This window comes from Melospiza melodia, chromosome 9 (genome assembly GCF_035770615.1).
Source record: "Melospiza melodia melodia isolate bMelMel2 chromosome 9, bMelMel2.pri, whole genome shotgun sequence".
Classification (NCBI taxonomy): domain Eukaryota; kingdom Metazoa; phylum Chordata; class Aves; order Passeriformes; family Passerellidae; genus Melospiza; species Melospiza melodia.
The window spans coordinates 20,920,603-20,943,017 of NC_086202.1; the positions used below are offsets into that span (position 1 = coordinate 20,920,603).

General features: G+C 38.1%; 1 protein-coding gene across 5 annotated transcripts in view; it reads left to right on the top strand.

Moving 5' to 3' along the window:
• Window positions 1-22,415, top strand: part of VCL (vinculin) — a 54,540-nt gene that overhangs the window by 22,096 nt on the left and 10,029 nt on the right. For 3 of the 5 annotated variants that reach the window (XM_063163817.1, XM_063163821.1, XM_063163819.1), the window contains exons 3-16: window positions 1,372-1,522; window positions 3,351-3,459; window positions 5,814-5,936; window positions 6,188-6,348; window positions 12,033-12,126; window positions 12,895-13,042; window positions 13,916-14,069; window positions 14,959-15,134; window positions 16,116-16,306; window positions 17,655-17,854; window positions 18,605-18,733; window positions 19,751-19,900; window positions 20,499-20,607; window positions 21,562-21,864. In XM_063163817.1, the coding sequence (XP_063019887.1) occupies window positions 1,372-1,522; window positions 3,351-3,459; window positions 5,814-5,936; window positions 6,188-6,348; window positions 12,033-12,126; window positions 12,895-13,042; window positions 13,916-14,069; window positions 14,959-15,134; window positions 16,116-16,306; window positions 17,655-17,854; window positions 18,605-18,733; window positions 19,751-19,900; window positions 20,499-20,607; window positions 21,562-21,864 (2,198 nt within the window). The remainder of the gene's footprint in view (window positions 1-1,371; window positions 1,523-3,350; window positions 3,460-5,813; window positions 5,937-6,187; window positions 6,349-12,032; window positions 12,127-12,894; window positions 13,043-13,915; window positions 14,070-14,958; window positions 15,135-16,115; window positions 16,307-17,654; window positions 17,855-18,604; window positions 18,734-19,750; window positions 19,901-20,498; window positions 20,608-21,561; window positions 21,865-22,415) is intronic. The other 2 variants (XM_063163818.1, XM_063163820.1) reach the window with 1 other exon arrangement.

Here is a 22,415-nt window from a genome sequence, read left to right on the forward strand (position 1 = left end):
TCTTGGCAGAGTTGAAAAGAATAAATGTGAGAAGCAGGCACAGAAATGTAATTTAGTGAAGTCAGTTGACTTTGATAACACAACTGAGTGCATTGCATAGTGATGAGCAGACCATTTTCACTTTCTGCCTTGAAATCCTTTGGCATTTTCTTGCTCAGTTAGGAGCCTCTGCCACGTGATACACTGAGCAGATGTCTCCCAAGAAGAGCGAGTTATGATAATGCAGCTGGTCCAATGTGATCTATTCTAGGGAGCTATAAGCTGAAAACTTGACTTTCAGGACAAAAGTGAGTTCCCCTGTAATGGGTGTCTTATTCGCCCAAGTGGTCAGTAGAAAATGGGCTATGTGACAAGCATGCAGAAGTGGTCACAAGAGGTAGCATTGCTGTAGTAAAAGTGTTTTATGTTTGTTGGAACCTCCTGTTATTGAATGAGCACATGGCATTCACATGCACAGAGCATTATGTAGTACACTACACTTAAATGAAGTGGGAGACAGTGGAGGAAAGTGCAGTCATGGGTAGCATAGCTAACGTGACAGGGAAGTTGGAATTTTTTATTCTCCAAAGACATTACAAAGCAATTACAAGAGAACCAAATCAAAACGTTTTCAGTCTTCCAATTTTTGATATTTTAAAATTGTTATATTAAATTATTTGATGGAACCTAATTTTAGAGCTTATCTTCTTATTCTAAGTACCTTTTGTGTTACTGTAGTTACATACTGTAATATCTTGCAAAATCTTCTTTCTGCTCTTATGTCTGGAATTGCAAGCTGCATTTGAACATTGTACCTTACCACTGCATTTTGTGGTCATTTAAATTGCTCTTTCTATGAGTGTTAACATTCTGAAGACCTCGACTACAGCTTCAATGACCAGAGCACAGTGTCTTTCATGTTATTTTGTCCTCATGTGTAGCTGTCATTTAGTATTTATTAATAGCAATTGCCACTTGAATAATAATGCCTATACAAGGCTGATAAAAGTTAACAGTTAGTTTAATTGTGAAGTCCTGAAAGAATGGTTGTTTTGTTCCCTGCCCTTGTCATGAAGAATGTAAGGTATTTTGCTGGGTTGGGAGCTCTCCTTAATGACACTGTGCTATGCGCTCTGTAAAGGGTACTTCAAACCTTCCCTATGTGGGAAGGTTGTGTGACTTCTGAAAAACTGGATTGTGTGGTTGCTGGTGACTTTTTGTTAGAAAAAACACAATAAATATTCTTGCCTTTTAAACTATAAAGGTGTAGAATGATGAGTTTGCTTGTGGTGCTTCAAATGGTCAAGTTAAATATTAATCCAGCATTTTCTCAAGCCTGTGGTCACACAGACAGGAGCTAACCAGCAATTGTTGTGTGCTGGCTTCCCGCAGAGTGGAGAACGCCTGCACCAAGCTGGTGCGGGCAGCCCAGATGCTGCAGGCAGACCCCTACTCAGTCCCAGCTCGTGATTATCTCATCGATGGCTCGAGAGGAATCCTCTCTGGAACATCAGACCTGCTCCTGACGTTCGATGAAGCAGAGGTAGGAATCCCACCCCGACTGACAGAAGTGCCTGCACAACAGGGTTATTAATTAAAATGTCCCCCTCACTAAAGTAGCTAAACCAAGCTATTAAATAGATTAAGGAGGTTTTGACTGTTTCAGTTTGATTGGAAACATATTTTGCATTCCTTTCTGTCAGAAGGAGCTTAAGACTTGTTGCTCTGTTTCTTTAGGAGCATTTTTGCATGGCATAATGTTTAGGTGCTGCCTGTGATTATTGCTCAAGAGGGCCAGATCTCTTCAACTGTCTGATACCTTCCTGATGCTTTTCTGTATTCCCTTCACTTTACCCATTATTGATCCTTATATTTTCTGTATCCCTTCATTGAAAAGCCCTAGGCCTTTCTAACATGTTTGTCTGGCTCAATAGCTCTGGCAATTTAATTGGCCTTGGGGCATGGGTGGTAATACAAATTTGGACTGTCTGGCTAGTCAGGCAGAAGATGTATTCTGATAAATCTAACAGTTGCTACGTTTTGGCTGTTGCACTAGCCAGAAACTGACTCAGAAGTGCTGTTTGTCCATCCTCATATGTAAAAAAAAAAAAAAAAGAAAAAGCCATAGTTGCAAGGAAATGTAAATGTCTTGTGTTTGAATTTTTTTTTGTTACAAATCCTAGTTTTGATACTCTTTCTGGGGATGTAGAGTCTTGCTTATTTCTGAATAAGAAAGATCATGCTGTTAGAAATACTGATGTCAATTCTCATTCTGCTACAATTTGTTAACCTATGGAATTGTGTTGCTGTTCTTGCCATTCTGAGTAATCTAACATTGTATCCTTTTCTCATTTAGCCATCTCATGGCAATGTTAGCATGTTCCTCTGAAATGGTGTTCAATAGAAGTGTTATGGGACTTTCAAGGAAGTTTATAGCTTTTAATCTCTCTTTCTAGTATTTAGGAAATGAATTGACTTTTGTGAATTTAATGTTTTGTGCAACTCACCTGACAACTCCTTGTTAATGAGAAGAATGCCATTAGTCAGGAATGATTGATTTTTTACAAGTACTTAAGTTGGCCAGTGTCTGTGCTAAGTTTCAATATAAAGTAGCATTGGGACAAACTGAAATGAGTTTCAGAGGAAGCTTTGGTCTTTTCTAGGTGCTAAACACTGCGTGTGATTGATACAAATTAAATGTCAATTAACTTGTTCTTCCATAATAATTGTATGTAGTGATGTCAGAAGTAATGTGGTTCAGAGGTTAGAATATTTACTGACAGAACTGTTTGGGAATCAAATGTAGACTGAAAAAAGTTAGGCTGAGGCAGAGGTCCAGAGGTAAATGAAATACAGCCTTCACAGATTTTTCTGGAAAGTTTAAGATGTTGGATCTATCTTCCCTGCTGGAATGCTTGGTAATGCTTTATCCATATGTAAAGCTGTATGGTAAATGATACTTCCTCTGAAAGCCTGAAGTCTGCTTTCTATGTACCTTTGCTTTGTGATTTAAGTTAAATATTTTATTGATGAAATTGCAATGAAAAACTTCAAGCATGACAGCATACATAGATGAAGCTCTTTCTAACCCGTTTTCTCAATGCCATCCTTCATATATCATACAAAGTGAAAACATTGGAAGTAGGATTTTGCATTTCTGAGTAGTGGAAAGCTGATTAAATATTGGCTTGCCACTATAGCACTTGACTAATGGAATTTGGGTAACTTATTCAGGATCTCAGACCTGTATAGTTGCCCATTTGTCCTATTAGCAAATGCTATAACTAAACTGTTTTAATAACAGAATTGCATTTCTAATGCAAGTGTAACTTAGCTTTAGCTAAGAAATAATGTTGATGTTTCTCTCTTAGGTCCGTAAAATCATCCGTGTCTGCAAAGGAATATTGGAGTATTTGACTGTGGCAGAAGTGGTAGAGACAATGGAGGATCTGGTGACTTACACGAAGAATTTAGGGCCAGGTTTGATTTGCTTCAGTCTTTCATAAATATATTAAGTATAGTCTTTTCTATTACTTTGTTCTCCCACCAGCATCTCCCTCACCCAAGTTTTGAACACTGGGACAATGGTAAAGCAGTGACTTTGGAAGTTTCTGTTGGGAAGAATGACTCATTCTGTTTCACAGTCTCTTTTAAGAATGCAGAAGATGTTGGTAAATGAGATTTGCACATGAATGATATGTACTGTACTTTTCCTGTACTGTGAAGGAAGTAAGCATGCATTAGTAAGGATAAAAAAAAATTTGAAGAAACTCTGTAAGTAAGCACTCACAGATATAAAATCCATTAAGCTGATAAAATGTCTGCACTGGCTGAGATACTTAGGCCCAGAAGGAATTTCTTGGAATAATATATGCTACATGTCATATGTTACCATCTTAATGAGGCTGCAGAAATAGCTGTCTTGAAGTATGATACAAAAGCCCAGCTGTTATGGAAATTCTCTGTTTGCTCTTCTCTACTTGTTACTTCACTGTGTTAACTCACACTTTGAGTGGTGGAAGTGATGGGTAAGTGAGGAGCTGCTGTCTCTATCTCTCCATTGCTCTAGAGGAAACCTACCATTAATCTGTGTCATCTGCTGGTTCAAATGCTTTAGCTTCAGCATGAAGTAGCTAAAGTATTTAACAAATGCATTCTGCGAAATGGAGACGTGGTGGTGGTAGTGTAGGAAGATGTTGGAATTAAAATTACACTGAACTAAAGAATGCTTATATAAAACCAGCAGGAATCTAGTTAGTGCTTTTAATTTATAAATACTTGTATAATGTGGCTAGGTGATAAATGAAATGACTAAGAGATGTCATGGCACAGGGCATGTTTATAGATTATCCTGTTTTTATTTAACATGTATACTTGACCTTGTTTCTAGATGTGGAAAAACTTTGAAGTTCCATATGGAGGTATAGTGTTCTCTAAACTTTTATTTCCCATCAGAAATTACTTTCAATTAAATAGTTTTTGCCTTGTTTTGAAGAGGAAATGATAAAACAAAAGGGCAATCTTCTCTTTCCCTGAAACTTTTTCTTCAACTTGGTATATACACATTTAGTTTCTCTGTGGTTATTGTTTTACTTATCTTTAAAATGGAAGTTTTCCCTAAATTCAGTTTGCTCTGTTGGGCTCAGTTACAAGTATTTGGCTTTTTTCACTGAACCTCACATACATAATTTGCTGTTACATATGTATGCCAGAGGTCTTGGGTAAGTGTCTTAGTTTCTTACAGTGAGGTATAGGCTTGTCATCTTAATTGCAAATAATCTTCTCTAAACTCATGGTATTGTGAACAAATAGTGAGCCTTGTGCTTCTGGAATGCTGTGGAAGCTCTGTCTTTGTCTGAACTGGCTGCTGCTCAACATTTGCAGCCCATGCCCACAAAATGTAAAGCCCAGAGTCCTTGTAGTTATATTAATGGGCATTTGAACTGAACCATCCATGTGAGTACTGTATAAATAACAGGAGTATCAGCAGGTACACTTAAAGTCAAGGAAGTGCTTACAGGGTTTATGCTGGAACTAGAGAGGGGAACATGATAACCTATTAAGGCTTTTGTCATTTAAAAGGAAATGTGGTTCTGCACTGCTTGCCTTTCTGTGCTCTCAGTATGAGGATCCTACTACTTTCAGTGATGTCATGAAACAGTATTAAGATGCTTAAGATGCTAACCAGCAGAAAGGTAATTCAGCCAAAGAATATACAGCTTCCTTCCAGTTTGATACCCTGGAGGAGAAAGAGTAGGAGCACAAGAGCACCAATTTAAATAATCTTAAGTTTTTGTGAAGCTGTGTCTGAAGTTTCCACATGCACTGTGTGATAAACCTCACAAGTCTTAGCTATTGCTCTAGAATAAATGGAATTCTTTACAGGCTTCTAGGGTACTCAAGTATTTCTAGCAAATATGAAGTGTAAATAAATAAGTTCTTGACCTCTGGTAGAACCTCCAAGCAAGCAAACAAAATCCTGACATTTCCTTTTTCTGTCCTTCACTTAAGCCATGGATCAAATCTTAACAGAAAAGATGACACCCTCCTCCTGCCCTTTTAATCAGCTTCCAGTGTTCATTAAGTGACTTCATGTCCTAAACCTGTAATTTCAAGTATTTTCCTATTTTATTGATAGGATTTTAAATCAAGAATTTTGAGTAGTCTTTCTGTTTTGGCAGAAAGTGGCTAGTTTTTGAATAGGTGACTTCTCTGAAGTATCTGGAATGTGTTTGAAGTAACAGCTGCTAATATAAAAGTTTTCATCAATCATTATGCCTTATTCTTGTTTCAAAATCTCAAGTGTTTTAATGTTCAATTACTTCAATCTGTAGGAATGACAAAGATGGCCAAAATGATTGACGAGCGACAACAGGAATTAACTCATCAGGAACATCGGGTTATGCTGGTAAACTCCATGAATACAGTCAAGGAGCTATTGCCAGTACTTATTTCAGGTATTTTTTCTTTGTTCTTCAATACCATTCTGAATTATTGTTTTGAACTTGAGTTCCCATGTTTTATGTTAATTAAAAATAGTCTTGACATCTGTAATCAATTGCAAGTAACTGTGCTTCTTGTAATAAAACTACAGTCTCTTTGAGATAAAATGATCCAAGCAAAAGTTCCATATAAATACAGTAGAAGGCCAACTTGACCACTGATTGGTCTTGCATTTACCTTTTTCTAATCTCTGGTATTTCCACAGCTATGAAGATTTTTGTAACCACAAAAAATTCTAAAAGCCAGGGAATAGAAGAGGCCTTGAAAAATCGCAATTTCACAGTAGAAAAAATGAGTGCTGAGATAAACGAAATAATTCGTGTATTGCAACTCACTTCCTGGGATGAAGATGCCTGGGCAAGCAAGGTATTTTCATATGAACATTTGTATGTAGAAGTCTAGTTTTTGTCTACTGTGTTTTACCCTTTTAAACTTGTGCTTCTGAGACCACTGAAATATCAAATATTGAGCTTTCTCTCAATAAGCAAAGTTAAACTAGTGGGGTATTTGAAGGTAATTCAATGGTTTACTGTAACTCACTGGTCCAACAGAAGACAGATTTATTCATGCTTTAGTTTCAGCATCATTAGGAAGTCCTGGAATATGGTATATTCCACTCAGAGAAGTATGTTTTCCCTATCTATAACTACCCTACATAATAATTTTTGACATGGGAAAGTTTGGTATAAAAGTTACTGTTCATACAGCTGGTCTCATAAGTGAGATTGAGATTTTCCTTCTAGATCCTGCCAGAAAAGATAGGCTGCTGTTGTATTCCTTGTGCAAAAGGCTTGGAACTGAGAAATTTTAGTCAATTTTGGGGAATTCCTCCTGGAACATTTGCCCTGTTTCTCCCTGCCCCATTTTTATTCTGGACATGAGAGTAAATTTCAGGGTTTTGTCTTACGTCAAAACAAAATCTGTTAGATTGAAGAGGCTTTCTGGGTAAGTTTGATGCCTGGGAAAGTGGCTTATATACAGGATTGGTTCTTACACCTCAGTGTTGAGCTGTGTGAGTGACTGCAACCACTTAACCTGGAGCTAATTGCTGCTCTGAAGTGATGCTGAAGTGTCTAGAAGACTGTAAAGCAGGTCTGACAGAATCATAAGTGTTCTGGGCTCACAAATAAATGCAGCTGCATAACTGAAATTCCTGCCAAGTTATTTTTGAGTACTTGGAGGTAAATTGCTGAGGATATTTTTTTAATGGTTAATAATATGAGCAACAAATAAGCATAAATGTCATGGAAAACTTGCTGAGACCTGAAGCCAGACTAGTTAGTAAACAAAGTCTAGCAGGAAATCTAACATTGATGTAACCAAGATGTAAAATCACTTTGGCCTATGTTTTTTGGCACTTACCCTTAGTTTGCTTCTTGATTTATTTTGTCACTATCACTTCCTTATTATGACTACTGTATGCATCTCTGTTTTTGTTGTCCTGTTTCTTATCTTTTCTCACCTTTAGAAGGTAAGCTTTCTTCCACACCCTCCACCTCTCCCTTGCACTAAACCCGAAAAAAGCATGTCCGTGGGATTTTGTGCTGTGTGCAGACTGTGTGCTGTGCAACTTCTCTGACTGCCAGCTGTGGCACTGGCATTATACTTAGGGGTATACACACAGTTTAAAAAAGATCATAATAGCTCTGTCTGGCTGTGTGTAGCATTGGCTGTCACTGAAAATGGTAATTGCAAGCTGATCTGCATCAAGACTCTTTCTGAATCTGATTAGAGTTAGGGCAAGATTTTACAGCATTCTTGCTGAATGCTTTCATGTTAGTTTATGAGTCTCTGTAGTGACAAATAAAGGGTCCAGTCATGCAGGAACCAGCTTTCTGCATGGCCAGAAAGCTTTATTAAGTCAGGAATTTTGTCTATTCCATAGTGTTTTACCCATAGCCTTCCTTCATTTCAGATGGTTCATGTTCTTTAGGTCTAGGCTTAAAACTGCAGTCTTGCATGGGTACTTTTTCAATTCAATTTTGTTTTTGGATTTAAGCTTTCCTGTATTTTATGAAATATGAATACTATTTTATTTTACACAACAAATGTGGAAATTTTTGTGGTGAAGAAAAATGTCTATTGCAAGGAGTTGGCAGTTTAGGCTTAGGAAACTCTTATTCATACTGCTGGTGAGGCAGATTAATAAAGGATTTAATTAAGAAAACAGTTAGTATATTAGCAGTATTTCCTAATGGAAACTATTGGTCATTATGCTTAATGCATGAATATGTGTGTGGATTAGTATAATCAAAGTATCATTCTGTTCTGAACTGAGAATTTTTAAATTGTATTTTGTTTTTGAATTAAGATATCCTGATAATTTGGAACTGTAACACTGGGCATTAAACAGTGATGGCAAAGCATTTGAATTGAAAAATGCAGTGGGATGAAGAAGCAGAAACTAGTTTGCTAATAGCCACCTATCACAGACATGATCCTGTATTTGCACACATATGTAACAATTGACTAACAATTTTTATTTTGCTAGGAGGAAGATGGAGCTGTTTAGTTGTAGTTGAGGTCACTGTTGCATGCATTTTGTGCCTGGTGGTGAAAGAAAATGTTTTCCCCATGCTTTTAGGGAATAAAATAAGGTGTATGGGGATGCCCAGCCTTGAATTTTTCTGTGTAGTACATGCTATTGCTGATGTTGGACTTCATGTTTATTATTCTATCTTGAGTTATTTATACCTTGAGTTATCACAATCTGTCTAGAGACAGTGGAGAATGAACAAGGTGTGGAGCCAAAGTTGTAGGTTTTGTAGGAGTTGTAGCTGTAGGTAAACTATTTTGTTGGTCTTTCTGGACTCTGCACATTACTATTACTGGATTGCAATAATCTCTGTTTACACTGGATTTTATAAATAATATGGTGCTTTAGAACTGAAATACTATTCTTGGACAAAATCCTGGGGAAAAGAATTCTATCTATTTTTTCATTCATAGCTTTGAACTTTCTTCCTTGATTTTTTTGTTTTTCAGAGGAATTTAATTTTCTCTTGCATATTGTTAGTGTTTATTTTAAAATGAATTTCCAGTAATACTCAATTCAAACATCTTTCATTTCCATGGAATTGGAGGGAGTTAACAGTTGTAAGAAGCTGAGAGATATCTAATGTCTTGCAGGATTGAACCCTGAATGGTGACTAAGCTATCTATCTTGCCAGAACACTGGCTTTGCCTATTTCCTCCAGCATTGCCTTCTTTGGTCATGAAATGCAGATATCCTTAGACTAGACCACTTTACTGAGTCAGAGGTTGTTTTACATCCAGCAAGGAATTGTGTAGGATTTATTTTGCTCTTTTGCATAGTAGAGCCAATGCTACCTGCTCCCTGAATGAGCACAAAATTCTTGGTAGTGGCAGAAATGATGCACAGAAGTGTCTTCAGTAATATTTGCTTTAGGAATTGGTTTGGAACAAATCCAGATTGCTCTTTTCCCTTCAGACAGTGTTGCCCTAGTTGTTTAATTTGAGTAACTGAAATAGTTTACCTCTTCTGAAAATGCAATAGTGCTGATTTTGTTAATAAACTTCCTTTTGGTAACAGGGGTACTGTTGGCCCAGGGAGAGGAGGGAAAGAATCAATTTTTGCTGATAAACTATAAATTTTTTTTGCAAAAGAGCAGTGGGATTAAAAAAAAAAATTCATGTTTGCAAACAATATTCCAAAGAGTTACATTTTAAACATATTTAGCTGTTTAGGGGAGGAATAAAATACTTAAACAGCTATGGAAATTGAGACTATCAAGACACTTTGAAGCAGTGAGACCTTGAGCAAGTTGCTGTGTTTTTTTAGATGGAGTGTTTGTGCTTTTGTCTTCCTCCTTTCTTAATAGCCCAAATTGGTTGGTGAGTCCAGACCTTTGAGTATGGCTGTGCCTTTGTTGCTTGCCAGGTATCTGACACCAGATACAGCTCTGGCAGACACAAAGGGCTGTGCCAACAGCCCTAGTTAAGGATGCATTCTAGTTGTCTGTTGCATTATTCAGCTCACTGCAATGAAAACTCCAGATCAGGCTATAGCTGAGAGAGATTCCTTGGGCTGTGTAGATGGAGAATTGGTGCTTTAAGAGCAGTTGTCTTAAAACACTTCAACTGCTATGCTAGGATTTTACCAGATTTTTAAATAGGAAAAGGGGACGCATGCAGAGGAACACAGGATAGCCAGACTCACCCTGCAGAGCAATGCAGTTGTGTAACTCCATATGACAGGGCAGATGGATCCTTGCTGCTGGGGCAGTGCTGGAAATTACAAAATCATGAGTGCAAAATCTGCAACACCTATTATTTTATCCTCAGATATTAGACCTCAGATTCAGAGGTTTCTATATAATTCTGCTGAAACTGCAACTCTGTGGGCAGCTGAGACCACACAAAAGCCTGTGAGAGTGAAAAGGGAGGGGCAAAGACGGTTTTTCCAACACTGCTTTTCTCCACCCACTCCTGCCATCTCATTGACACAATAAGAAACATCTGTTGCCTTTTTAAAAATTCAGTTAATTGTTTCAAATTATTTCTGGGTAGACAGGTCTGAAATAGACTGTTCATTTCAAGCTAAAGTAGCTTCAGAAGCCTGACATAAACAACAGAAAACAGTAACACCTACCTTCATAGATAGTAAGATTTATATATACATTTGAATATTCAATGAATATTTTCCTGTCTCCTAGCATACATTGAATGCACAATTATTGAGCTGTAGAGAAGATAACTTAAAATAATGTTCCCATTTCCCATCCCTAGCTGCATATCCGACCTTTTGGAAGGTTTTTCAAACAGGTCCCAACTGAGTTTGGAGAGCCAGTTTGTAGATTTGAGACCCAGTCATCTAGGTGAAAATAATTCTGCTTTTGGTGCTCTCTCTCAGGCTGTGATTTAAGAGCCTTTGAAAATACTCAGCTGCATCGCATGACATTTTAGAAAATTGCTTGCTGAATTATATTATAGCACCTTATGAATTGCTGACAGACTAATATGCCTGAATAAAAATGCCAGAGTATTAGTGTTGTATGTTTGAGACTAAGCATGCAGAATGAACAGCTCCACCAAATGTGGCATTTCTTTAGTGTTGTCAGGATAGCACATGCTATGCAAGGTACTGATCGCTGATGGTAGTAGGCTTCTCTTCAAAAGCATTGGACATGGGCACTCTGATTCAGATGCTGCATGAGAGCCAGGCTTCTTTTTGTCATTCATGGGATCTTAGATGCATTTCAAATCACTTCCATGATATGTGTGGTAAAAAGCTATTTTGGCTTTTCCACAACTTGTTACTTAGGTACATGTTACTGTTTTCATCGTCCTTCCATTTGTGTAAGATGGAAAGCTTGTGGCCTCTAGTGGAGGGATGGCACATGAACAATGTGCAGACTGTGCAGAGAAATCAGAACTGGGAGGTTGTTTCTTCTGCAGCCAGAGGTGTTGGATAGTAGTGGCATAATAGTGAAAGAAACAGCTTCTTTGATCCTGGCAGAGGAGTTCAGTGTTTTAAACAATCACATGTAAATACATGTGTTTATCTCCAAAGACATTCAGCTCCATATCTGAGACTTTCAGAAATTAGCTGGTCGTCTTCCTTTTCTGTAAACAGTAACTGTTTGACTTTAAGCAGCAGAGCAGGTGAGAAATGCAGATGTGCAGCCTCTTATGCTGAAGCAGTAAAATTCACTGGCCAATTACCAGATATTGATACTCCAATTACATCACTCTTCTATGTACCCTGATGTAAAATGGAACTAACTCCAAGATGTGTGCTGATTAGAGCTCCAACTTTGGAAATTAAAGCACTAGTAAATAAAGAAATAGAAAAACCACTAAAATTGCATGCATAATTTTTGCATTTTGAGTGAAATGAAAGTGTCTGTTCTAACTGGAAAGAAGCAATTTTGACCTGCTAGTTTGAAAATGGGTTTTGAGCTGCTTATACGAATAGGTTTTTATAAGTAGACTCTGCTTCATAGAATCTTTGTCAGCTTTGGTTGCATTGATTACTTGTTCTTTGATATTTTTGTTTTGAGTATAATTTTGCTGGTTTCTCTTTTGTAAAGGACACTGAAGCCATGAAGAGAGCTTTAGCCTTAATAGATTCAAAGATGAATCAGGCAAAAGGTTGGCTGAGAGATCCAAATGCACCTCCAGGTAATGTTTAAACACAAACAACAGCATAAAGTATTTTGATTTTTGAAGGTCTCATTATTTCTGTTGTTTAAGACAAAATTGTCTTTAAGCATTAATAACCCTTACATAGTGGATCATTCTGAAGGTACCTGTATTTATTCCTTTCTTTAGGTACTGGGAATTTAACAAGATGTGTATAATGACCTAGAAGGCTTTACTTCTTCTAAATGGCCTGAAATATATGTGTTCTGTGGAACATACATGTTCTTCATTTTCATTCCAGCAGTAAACCCAAAAACTTAGGATTTGAACAGTACTTAATTGTAGCCATGGCTGATATTTAAAATCCCTTCTTTTGTATTTTCAAATTTTTATAACTTGAGATTTCCCTAACAGAATCTTTTTAAGTGTTTTTCTTTCAGTCTTGACATGAAATTTTTAGTGTGAGTATCTGCCATAAATATGCTTAATTGCAATCACCTTTACTTATATAAGAGGTTTATTTACCTTTGTATGCATCTTTAAAGTAAACAAAACTCAATAGAGGCCTGTTCCATTTGGATGTTTAAAGACCTTTTTAAATGGACTTCCTCTGAAATCAAAGCCAAACTAATAGAGTTGTAAAAGTTGGATGTGAATTGTTGTTTTTTTGGTGTGTATCTCCATTTTTGGTAAATGTGCTTTCCTGACTGAACCTAATGCAGTTCACGTGACATGATGATATCAGGAGTTTTCTCATACATGTGACAGAATGTCTTGTTTGCTGTACTGACTGACCCTGTGCCTCAGGGGATGCTGGTGAGCAGGCCATAAGGCAGATCCTTGATGAAGCTGGCAAAGCAGGAGAGCTGTGTGCAGGCAAGGAGCGCAGAGAGATCCTGGGCACCTGCAAAACCCTGGGGCAGATGACAGATCAGCTGGCTGACCTGCGGGCCAGGTAAAGCTCTGCTCGGGCTGGGCGCTTCCCAGCTGCTACTGAAATGTTTTCTCTGCAGTTGTCACTTCCTAACCTGTAGAAAGCAGGCTAGAAGTGTATTTTGCCTTTTTTACTTCAGTTTCTTCTTTTCTGATGAGAATATGTTTTAATAGGAGAAATATTAATTACATAATATGATGATTAGAATTGCTCAAGTAGATAATTCTGACTTTGCTTGCTGCCTAACACATAACTTTCCTCCAAATTAGGCAGAAAGGAAACTTTAAACTCTCTTCTTAAGTCTGTTCTCCAAAGAGGATATACTCCAATTACTCTAAGATACTTGGATATTCTACTTTTTAGGTGTTTTTTGGGATGTTAGATCACACGTGGTGGTTGTTGTTTATCCTTCACTGGCAAATTCTATCGAACTTTGTGTGTCACATGATTGAGGCAGCTAAGATATTTTATTTTCATACTTATTTTTTTAATTGACTTGCTGTCATCACTTAGTTGTAGGAAGACTTTAAATCCTGCAGATTCTGACTCTCTGCAACAGTCTGTAAATGAAGAGAAAAGGGGACTTGTCCTGGGTACTTTAATGGAACTATATCCTTAAATAGCTTTACTTTTTGATTCTTAAAAAATGTTTATTCCTCTGAGACTGCTAAATGTCACATTATGGAATACAGAAAATATGTTCAGTTTTTATCTCTACTTCTGTTCCTCACTTATTTTTTGTTTCCTTAAGGAGGAAACAAGATGTGATTAAGTACTAGATCTCTTGCAATACATGCTGGGAATAAGCATAAACAGGTTTTGTTGCTCCTTGACTAGAAAATAGCTTTAGTCAGTCCTGAGCTGAATCTGTGGTGCTCTCTTTGTCTCGGGCAGAGGACAGGGTGCCACCCCCATGGCCATGCAGAAAGCCCAGCAGGTGTCCCAGGGGCTGGACCTGCTCACTGCCAAGGTGGAGAACGCAGCCCGCAAGCTGGAGGCCATGACCAACTCCAAGCAGGCAATTGCTAAGAAGATTGATGCTGCTCAGGTACCACTAGGGATTAATAAATCTTTCAGAGCTGTTTTACTGAACTACTGTAGTTGTTTCCAAACAAAACACACTTACTTGATAGGAAGAACATAGAGGGGATACTTGCTTTAACAAAGAAAAATCTTAAATTCAGTGATTTAGAGCATATGGTGAATTTTGCTTCAGTTGATGATCTTTTTTGGTAACTTATTTGGCATTATTATTAAATTAAAATGATGGAACACCCTAAATTTGCATATGAACTAATCTTACTAAAGAAAAGAATAGAAGGGTTTTAGATTGAACAGACCTATTTGTGGATAAAACCAGAGCCCTTTCTTTGGCCTCTCTTTTGGGAGTGGAGTTCAGGATTTAGAACTGTATGTTAATGAAGCTGCATTTTCTTGCAGTTGATTCTTTATTTTTGTTAGTCTTAATGTCCCTCAATGGTCAGTCTCTTAGCCAGTGATGATTATGATTATCATCAAATAATATACCTTATCTAAATGTGTATATGTGTCTATTATCAATATATAAAGATACATTAATATTATATATGCATCAAATGAAATGGTAATGGGACTTTTTAGGAAGAGCTCTGTGTACCACCCTGGGCTCCAGAGCATCTGTTGTCAGTTTTTTCTGAAAGTCACATAATCAGTTTCTAAAGGCAGTGATTCAATTTTACTTCTAAAATACTGTTGGCAAATGTTGATGGGAGAGACAGAATGTAAAATCTTTGGGTTTTATCTAGATTTTATCTAGTTTGACATTTTTTTTCAAAACAGAAAAACTATGAGGCAGTAGAATTTTGAAAGCTCTATTGGTATTTTCTTTCCCTATAAAATCATGTATAGAATAAACAGTACTTTTTGTCTTCACTTGAACACAACTTCTTTCTGTTAAGAATTGGCTTGCAGATCCTAATGGGGGCAGTGAAGGGGAGGAGCACATCCGGGGCATTATGGCTGAGGCAAGGAAAGTTGCAGAAATGTGTGAGGAGCCTAAAGAGAGAGATGACATCCTTCGTTCCCTGGGGGAGATCTCTGCTTTGACAGCCAAGCTGTCAGATCTGCGCCGACAGTAAGTGTTTGTTTCATCACCACTGATTGATTTATTTCAATTACTTTCCTGTGCAATTTCCAATGCTGAGCAAGATCAGAATATTGATCATTAAAACAAACCCTTTTAAGTTATTCAGCCTAGTGATTTCTATCTCAAAGCCTAGCTTGCACTAGCTTCCTTAAGAAAAAGTTAACCAGATATGGAAGTATTTTCTTTTTACTGCCTGTGGAATATTTGAGAAGGAAACTGAAGCCAAAAGTGAGCTTGTTTGTACTGTTGAAACAACAAGGTAAAGGGAAATATAAGTTTATGCAGATGGGTGTCATGACTGGTTTTTGCTAAGCACTTTACTAAATAACAAGGTGGAATATCTACCACTTTGATCACTGTCAGTGTTCTAAGTTGGAACTGCAAATTATACAAAAGATAAGCCTTTCAGAAATTCTATTTCTGTATCAGTTTTGCAAAGAGGCTGCTTGAGAATGGAAGAGGAGAAAGAAGCTGTTATTGTACAAATTGTCATCTTCACCTAAGGCTGGTTGCAATACAGCAATAGATATTTTTTTTTGCTTCATTAGTTAGATGCTTTAATCAAGTTTTCATTGAACTTTAGCTGCTGTAGGTCTTAATGTGCTACATTTTGTCAGATTTGTATATAGCTTTTGCTCTGTGGCTGCCTGCTCTTCTGCTTGTGATCTTTGTGGCATGATTGCAGTTGCTCATAAGACAGCCATGGAAATGGGAAATAATTTCTTACACCAGTATTGGCAATGCCAGTCTATGCCTTCCCCCACCTCAGTGCTGTGCTCAACATGTGTGGTGTCCAGGTACCACAGCAGAGAATTGCTCCTCAGAGTCTCAACCCAAGGGTCAAATTCAACCTTATTTAAAAATACTGAGGTCCTTTTATTGTGTGTCTTCCTGCTGAACTAGAGATAATCTGTAAATGATCTTTCTATGACAACACTGTTTTTTTTAATTTTATTTTTAAATCCTTAGTGGGAAAGGTGACTCTCCTGAGGCCCGTGCTTTGGCTAAGCAAATAGCAACATCACTTCAGAATTTACAGTCCAAAACAAACAGGGCTGTAGCAAATACAAGGCCAGTTAAAGCAGCTGTCCATTTGGAGGGCAAGATTGAACAAGCTCAGAGGTGGATAGACAATCCCACAGTTGCTGATAGGGGAGTAGGTAAGTGTTTCTCTGTGATTTCCCCCCCACCAGATTTAGAATCAAACCCGTCACCAGTTTTTGTGGTGGAAACTACTGCTCCTGAAATGCTGAGGATGCATTGTATCTTCACTGGTGTGGAGACTTAGAGTTATAGCTAAGTCCTGACTGCAATTACAGAATTAAGCTGGCCCATGATTCTCTTTGTGTTCTTTCCTGAAGAATGGAAGAACATGTTCTGTAGAGAAAACAAACTTAAGATTGCTCCTTGCTTTCCTTATTATGCAAATACTGTATCTCAAATTTGAATTTATACCTACTCCAGCAAATTGAGTAATTAAGTCCTTCTGAGAAGAGAAAAACACTCATAAACCTGACCTAGAAGTATCACTTCTTGTATGGTTTCTGGGTTATCTGAGGAGAATGCTAACAATTAAAGAGAAGGGGGATCTGATAATCTCATTTTACCCTCGATGAGCATATAACTCAGGTTCAGGAGTTGCTGGCAGTTGGCAGGGTACTCATAAGAAAAGTAAATTAAGAATATAAAAGATGCCAGCAGTGCTGAGTGATTCTTGGATAGTCGGGTGCTGTGACAACTTCCTAAGTAATTTAAAGCTTGATCACAAACTTGGATTACTTATGGGTTAGCATTAGTTTAAAATTATTCTTCAGTAGGTCTTTGGAGTTAATACATGATGAGTTCTTTTAAAAGAATACTGCTATTGTATTATTGAAAGAACAGAGAACTATATTCTTGTGAATGAGCAGGAAGCATCTGTAAGTGAATGAAGGAAATTACCCATGCTAAAAATAATTTTTTTTATGGAAAAGCTTTTGACACACTGTGGAGGCTTTGTAAGGTGTTCCCTACCCCCACTGTCCCTTGCAATCCAGACTACTTGACACTTCTTACTTATGGCTTCTGGAATTCTGGGAGAGGGCATTTGGCTTTTTAAGTTATGTTTCTACTTGTCTTTTCTTTCCCTCTTGCTGCTCATCTTCTATTGAGGGGATGAATTGCAGTATTGGAAATTTGTAAGTGCTCCACTGGATTCAACAGATTAGTTATGTAGAAATACCTGACAGCTGCCATGGTTAATTTTTGTCAGACTACTGTAATTAAAAAGGGTGTATCTCTAGCCAGAGTTGCTGAATTAAGCAAAAAGAAACTGAAGACAGTTGAATTCCTCAGTGGTTTTGAACTGTAATTATTCAGTGATAAACGGCACAAGAACTTCTCTACCACCTAGGGGAGCGTTGTTAAGAACCCAGGGGTTGTGATGTGTGCTCACAGGCGTGCAGTGCTTGCTGTGGCTCTGGTGTTTGTGTCCCCGTGTGTCACTGCCCTGTCCCCTGTCCCCTGCAGGCCAGGCTGCCATCCGCGGGCTGGTTGCCGAGGGCCGGCGCTTGGCCAACGTCATGATGGGCCCGTACCGGCAGGAGCTGCTGGCCAAGTGTGACCGTGTGGAGCAGCTCTCTGCCCAGCTGGCCGAGCTGGCTGCCCGCGGCGAGGGCGAGTCCCCGCAGGCCAGGGCCATTGCAGCTCAGCTCCAGGACTCGCTCAAGGTAAGGGCCTGCTCTGGGCAGGCAGGCACTGAGAGCCCTCGCTGCTCTGAGCCAGCCCTGTGTGTGTGAGGCCCCCACAGAAACGACAGTGCGGCTACAGAGCTGCTGCTTGAGCTGAGGTGGTTAAAGCAAACTTTCTAGAAAGGCCTTTTTATGCTGAGGTGGTTAAAGCAAACTTTCTAGAAAGGCCTTGTTATCGTGCCATGGGGGTTAATTTCAGATGAACAGCTTAGAAGGAAAATTTAAGTCTGTCTTAAAAAAATAATATACTAGCATTGCAGATTTGAGGGGCAAGGTCTCAAATCATGCTGTTCATTCATAGGACTGTGATTGGTATAACACCATAGCCTCCAAGTTTTAGGAGCAGGGCTGCCAGCAGCATGGAGCTGGCAATGGGGGCTGCCACGTGGGCTTTAGGCTGTCATAGGTGTAGGCCATACAGGGGGGCTTTGACTCTGAAGGCTGGGAGGAGGGCTAGGCTTGTCACTAGGCCTGATCAAGAAGAGTTTAATGTAGGGTGTGAAATGTAGGTGTAGAGCTTAATATAAGCTGCTTCAAGGAGTGGTATGTAAGCTGTGTATATTTCAAATTATGTAAAAGGTGATGAATTGGTCATACTTTTAAGGAAATTTTATCTTAATGTCTGTCATTAGAACAGGCGTTTTTTTGCAAGAGAAGGCTTTATGGGATTTGAACCATTACAACTTAATGTCCCTCTGTCATATGCTAATAATTTTCCGCTTTTTTAAGGATCTTAAAGCACGAATGCAAGAAGCAATGACCCAGGAAGTTTCTGATGTTTTTAGTGACACCACAACTCCTATTAAATTGTTAGCTGTAGCAGCCACTGCTCCCTCTGATGCTCCCAACAGAGATGAGGCAAGTATACCCAGGTGGTCTTTTCTTTCCATATAAAGCTTCAGTTACTGTTTAATTTTACCTGAATTGGTAATTTGAAAAATAAATCAGTGCTCTGAAAAATGAATTGGTATTTTTTCTCAAGTTTGTGGTACATGCTTATTAATTCTGACAACATTGATTACTGTGCAAACCTCTCCAGAATCCTGGAGACTGTGAATTGTATAACCCAGTAAACAGTGTTGTCCCTGACTTCATAAATGGCAAAAATGTCTCCCCATGTTGCTGGTACCACATGGCAAAATTTTTGTGCAAAAGTCCCTAACACACTAGTTGGTGGATTTTTATATCCCAGCATTACATAAGCTGATTACAATAGTCAAATTCATGCCAGAATTAATCAACAGACTAAACCTGTTCTCTTGCTGGATATTGTTTCCTGTACTTGAAAGCCACTGGCTGCACATGAAGTACCTAAAATGCAGTGTCTGGCAGTTCTGTTTGGCTGTTCTGGCATCTGCCTACATGATCAAAATAAATCCCAAGGCTTTGGAGAATTCAGCTTTATGGCAGGATAGCTTTTTGTCCAAGTACTCTGTTTCTGGAAGATCTAAGCACTGTAAAAGAAGGCAATTCACACTTTTTCCAGTGTGAATTTTTAGTGTAAACCCCCTTATTTGTCTTTCAAATATAGTTACTTTTGTATTAGGGTTTGAAGATGAATCTCTGAGCTAAAATAGTTTTAATAGAGTATTTATTGCAGCAGTAGTTACCAGGAATTACTGAACTTCATACCTTGAATCTATAAAGTGCATAGCCATCTCCTTAGTTGTCCCATTGAGTTAGTAAAGAAGAAAGTCTGGTAATGTAAAGATTAAAAAAACCAAATGCTTTCAAAGCTTTTGTGTCCTTTTGCATCCTCTCAGGATGAGTTAAGTGGGGATGTTACAAAGGTGTTTCTGACACTTTGAAGAAATTGTGTGTTCTGTTAAGGAGGTTAGGGCTTTTTTAAATGCTTTTTTGTCTTCTGACAACTAGGTGTTTGATGAAAGAGCAGCAAACTTTGAAAACCATGCTGCTAGACTGGGAGCTACAGCAGAAAAAGCAGCTGCAGTTGGAACTGCCAATAAAAGTACTGTGGAGGGCATCCAGGCAACAGTGAAATCAGCAAGGGAACTCACCCCACAGGTGGGTTTGAAGGGTTGTTAAAAGGACTGGGGATGACTTCTGGGGAATTTTCCTGATGCTTCTGTTCTCAAAGAAAGAGATTGTTGTTGATTGATGCTGGTTAATACCAACAAAGAACATAGTGCTGACACTCTTAAAAGGGGAATGGCAAATATTTCTATACATGATCCTAAAAGTAGAACAAAAGATCAAATGACACATTTTATTTTTCAACGCTTGGATAGAAACGTCTGTGACTTAGACGTGAAACAAAATGATTTTGAGGCTTAGTAAAATATGTAAGGGGAAAAAATGCTCCTTTTTTATTCCAAACTAAACTTCTATCTAAATGTTGGTAGCCTAATAAGTATTGTACTTCCGTGTTTTCAAGAGTTGTTTATACGAAATTAGTGCATAATTGAAGTTCCAGAAAAAAGTATTTATGCCAGCTAATTTCAGAAGTAGGGTAGATCTTCATGGAACTAGATACTGCACTAGGATGAATGAACTAGGTTTTCAAATGTGGAGCTGCACATCAAGTACTGAAAAAACAAAAGCATTTTCAAGAATGTGCATAATGTTAATGTGTACTGATAATTAAAATGTCTTTTGTTGGCAGGTAGTATCAGCAGCTCGTATCCTCTTGAGAAATCCTGGAAATCAAGCTGCTTATGAACATTTTGAGACCATGAAAAACCAGTGGATTGATAACGTAGAGAAAATGACAGGTAAAGTAAGAATTTTTGTTGAAGATCCTACCTGTGGCTAACTAGCTTGTATAGATTTTCCTCCATGCTCTTTGGATTGATGAAACATGCAAAGAATAATGATTGATTAAAAAGAAATTAAGAGAAGTGGGAATGTGCTCTCTCATCCCAGGAATATGTATATGTTACAGAATATACAAAATAGCTGGCTTCTTATCTATTAATACTGAGCTGTAGAGGAGCAAATCCTGCTTTAGTTCTTTTTTGGGAAAATTGGAATACCATCATTTTTTTATTGCAGTTGCTATTCTAGCAGTATATCACTGTGACAACTTGAGGTTTTCTTTTGTGTCATCTTGGCATGTTGAAATAGGACAGATAATTAACTGAAGGAAAGAAAATATGTTCAAAATACTGAAACAGCTCAATGAATACAGAGAATAAGACAAAGCTGCTGCTCCTGCTGAGGCACTGAAATGTTTCAGTCCTTCCCAAGTGCAGATCCTTTGCACTGACCTGCTGAACAGCTGACTGTACTATCTCCTCCTTCATCTCAGTAATTAAATTCCGGGTATTTTAAATCACCTCTATGTAAAAAGCACAGACAGAGGGGTGTTTCCTTTGGAATAAATGGGAGAGTACAAAAAGTACTGAGTATGCTTTAAAAAATTTGGTGTGAAGAAAGAATCTCTGCTGCATATTCTGTGTAAGCCAGTTCTTGACTAAAACAACATTCCATGGTAGAGGAATAAGAGCTTGGGATGTCATTAACAAGCTTACCATGGTAACTGTCACAGAGGTACAGAATCACGAGTTAACTGCAGTAGTACTTTGGTCTGATTTCCATGCCCTCTTCTATTCTTCCCCTGACCTCAGTTTTAAAATACTTTTCTGGTTTTGAACTGTCTCTGGAGTACCAAATATCCCTTTCCACAGATAAAACTAGAATATTAATGTATTGAACTTTTATTCTAGGGTTGGTGGATGAAGCCATCGATACTAAATCTCTGTTGGATGCATCAGAAGAGGCCATTAAGAAGGACCTGGACAAATGTAAAGTTGCAATGGCCAACATGCAGCCTCAGATGCTGGTAGCTGGTGCCACCAGCATTGCCAGGCGAGCAAATCGCATCCTGCTGGTGGCAAAGCGGGAGGTGGAAAACTCCGAAGACCCCAAATTCCGGGAGGCTGTTAAAGCAGCCTCTGATGAGCTGAGCAAAACTATATCACCCATGGTAATGGATGCTAAAGCTGTGGCAGGCAACATTTCTGATCCTGGTAAGGATTCAGTCAGCTAATTTAAAATGTGCTTTTTATTGACTGGAGATGATGCGAAGTAGTGCTCATTTTTTTTATACAGCTGTGTATCTCCTTTTATGGAAATATGGTGTACACTTGCATCTCAGAATGATGAAATCAAGCTCACACCATTAACTGCTGCATCCTGCTGTTCTAAAATGCAATCAAAGGCCTTTGGCATATTCAAGGGAAAAGGATTCAGCATTCTAATATGTTATACAATTTCATGTTCTTAATTAGAAGCATTTGTTACTAGTTTTAAGTAATACTACTTTATAGCAGAAAATGGTATGTAGTTTTTTTGATTCTAAAAGTTGTTCAGGGAATTACTTTGGCTATTGATAGTGATTATTATTCAGCCAAGGCTTTATTGTATGCATGTTGCATGTGACACTAACATTTCAAGCATGCAAGTCTGCTGTAAACAATTTGGTACTTTCTAAATACAGATGCAAGTGTACTTGGCACAGTACATTGGAGAAGTAATTTTTGGGGGTAATGTTCTAAGTATTACCAAGTTCTATTAAATT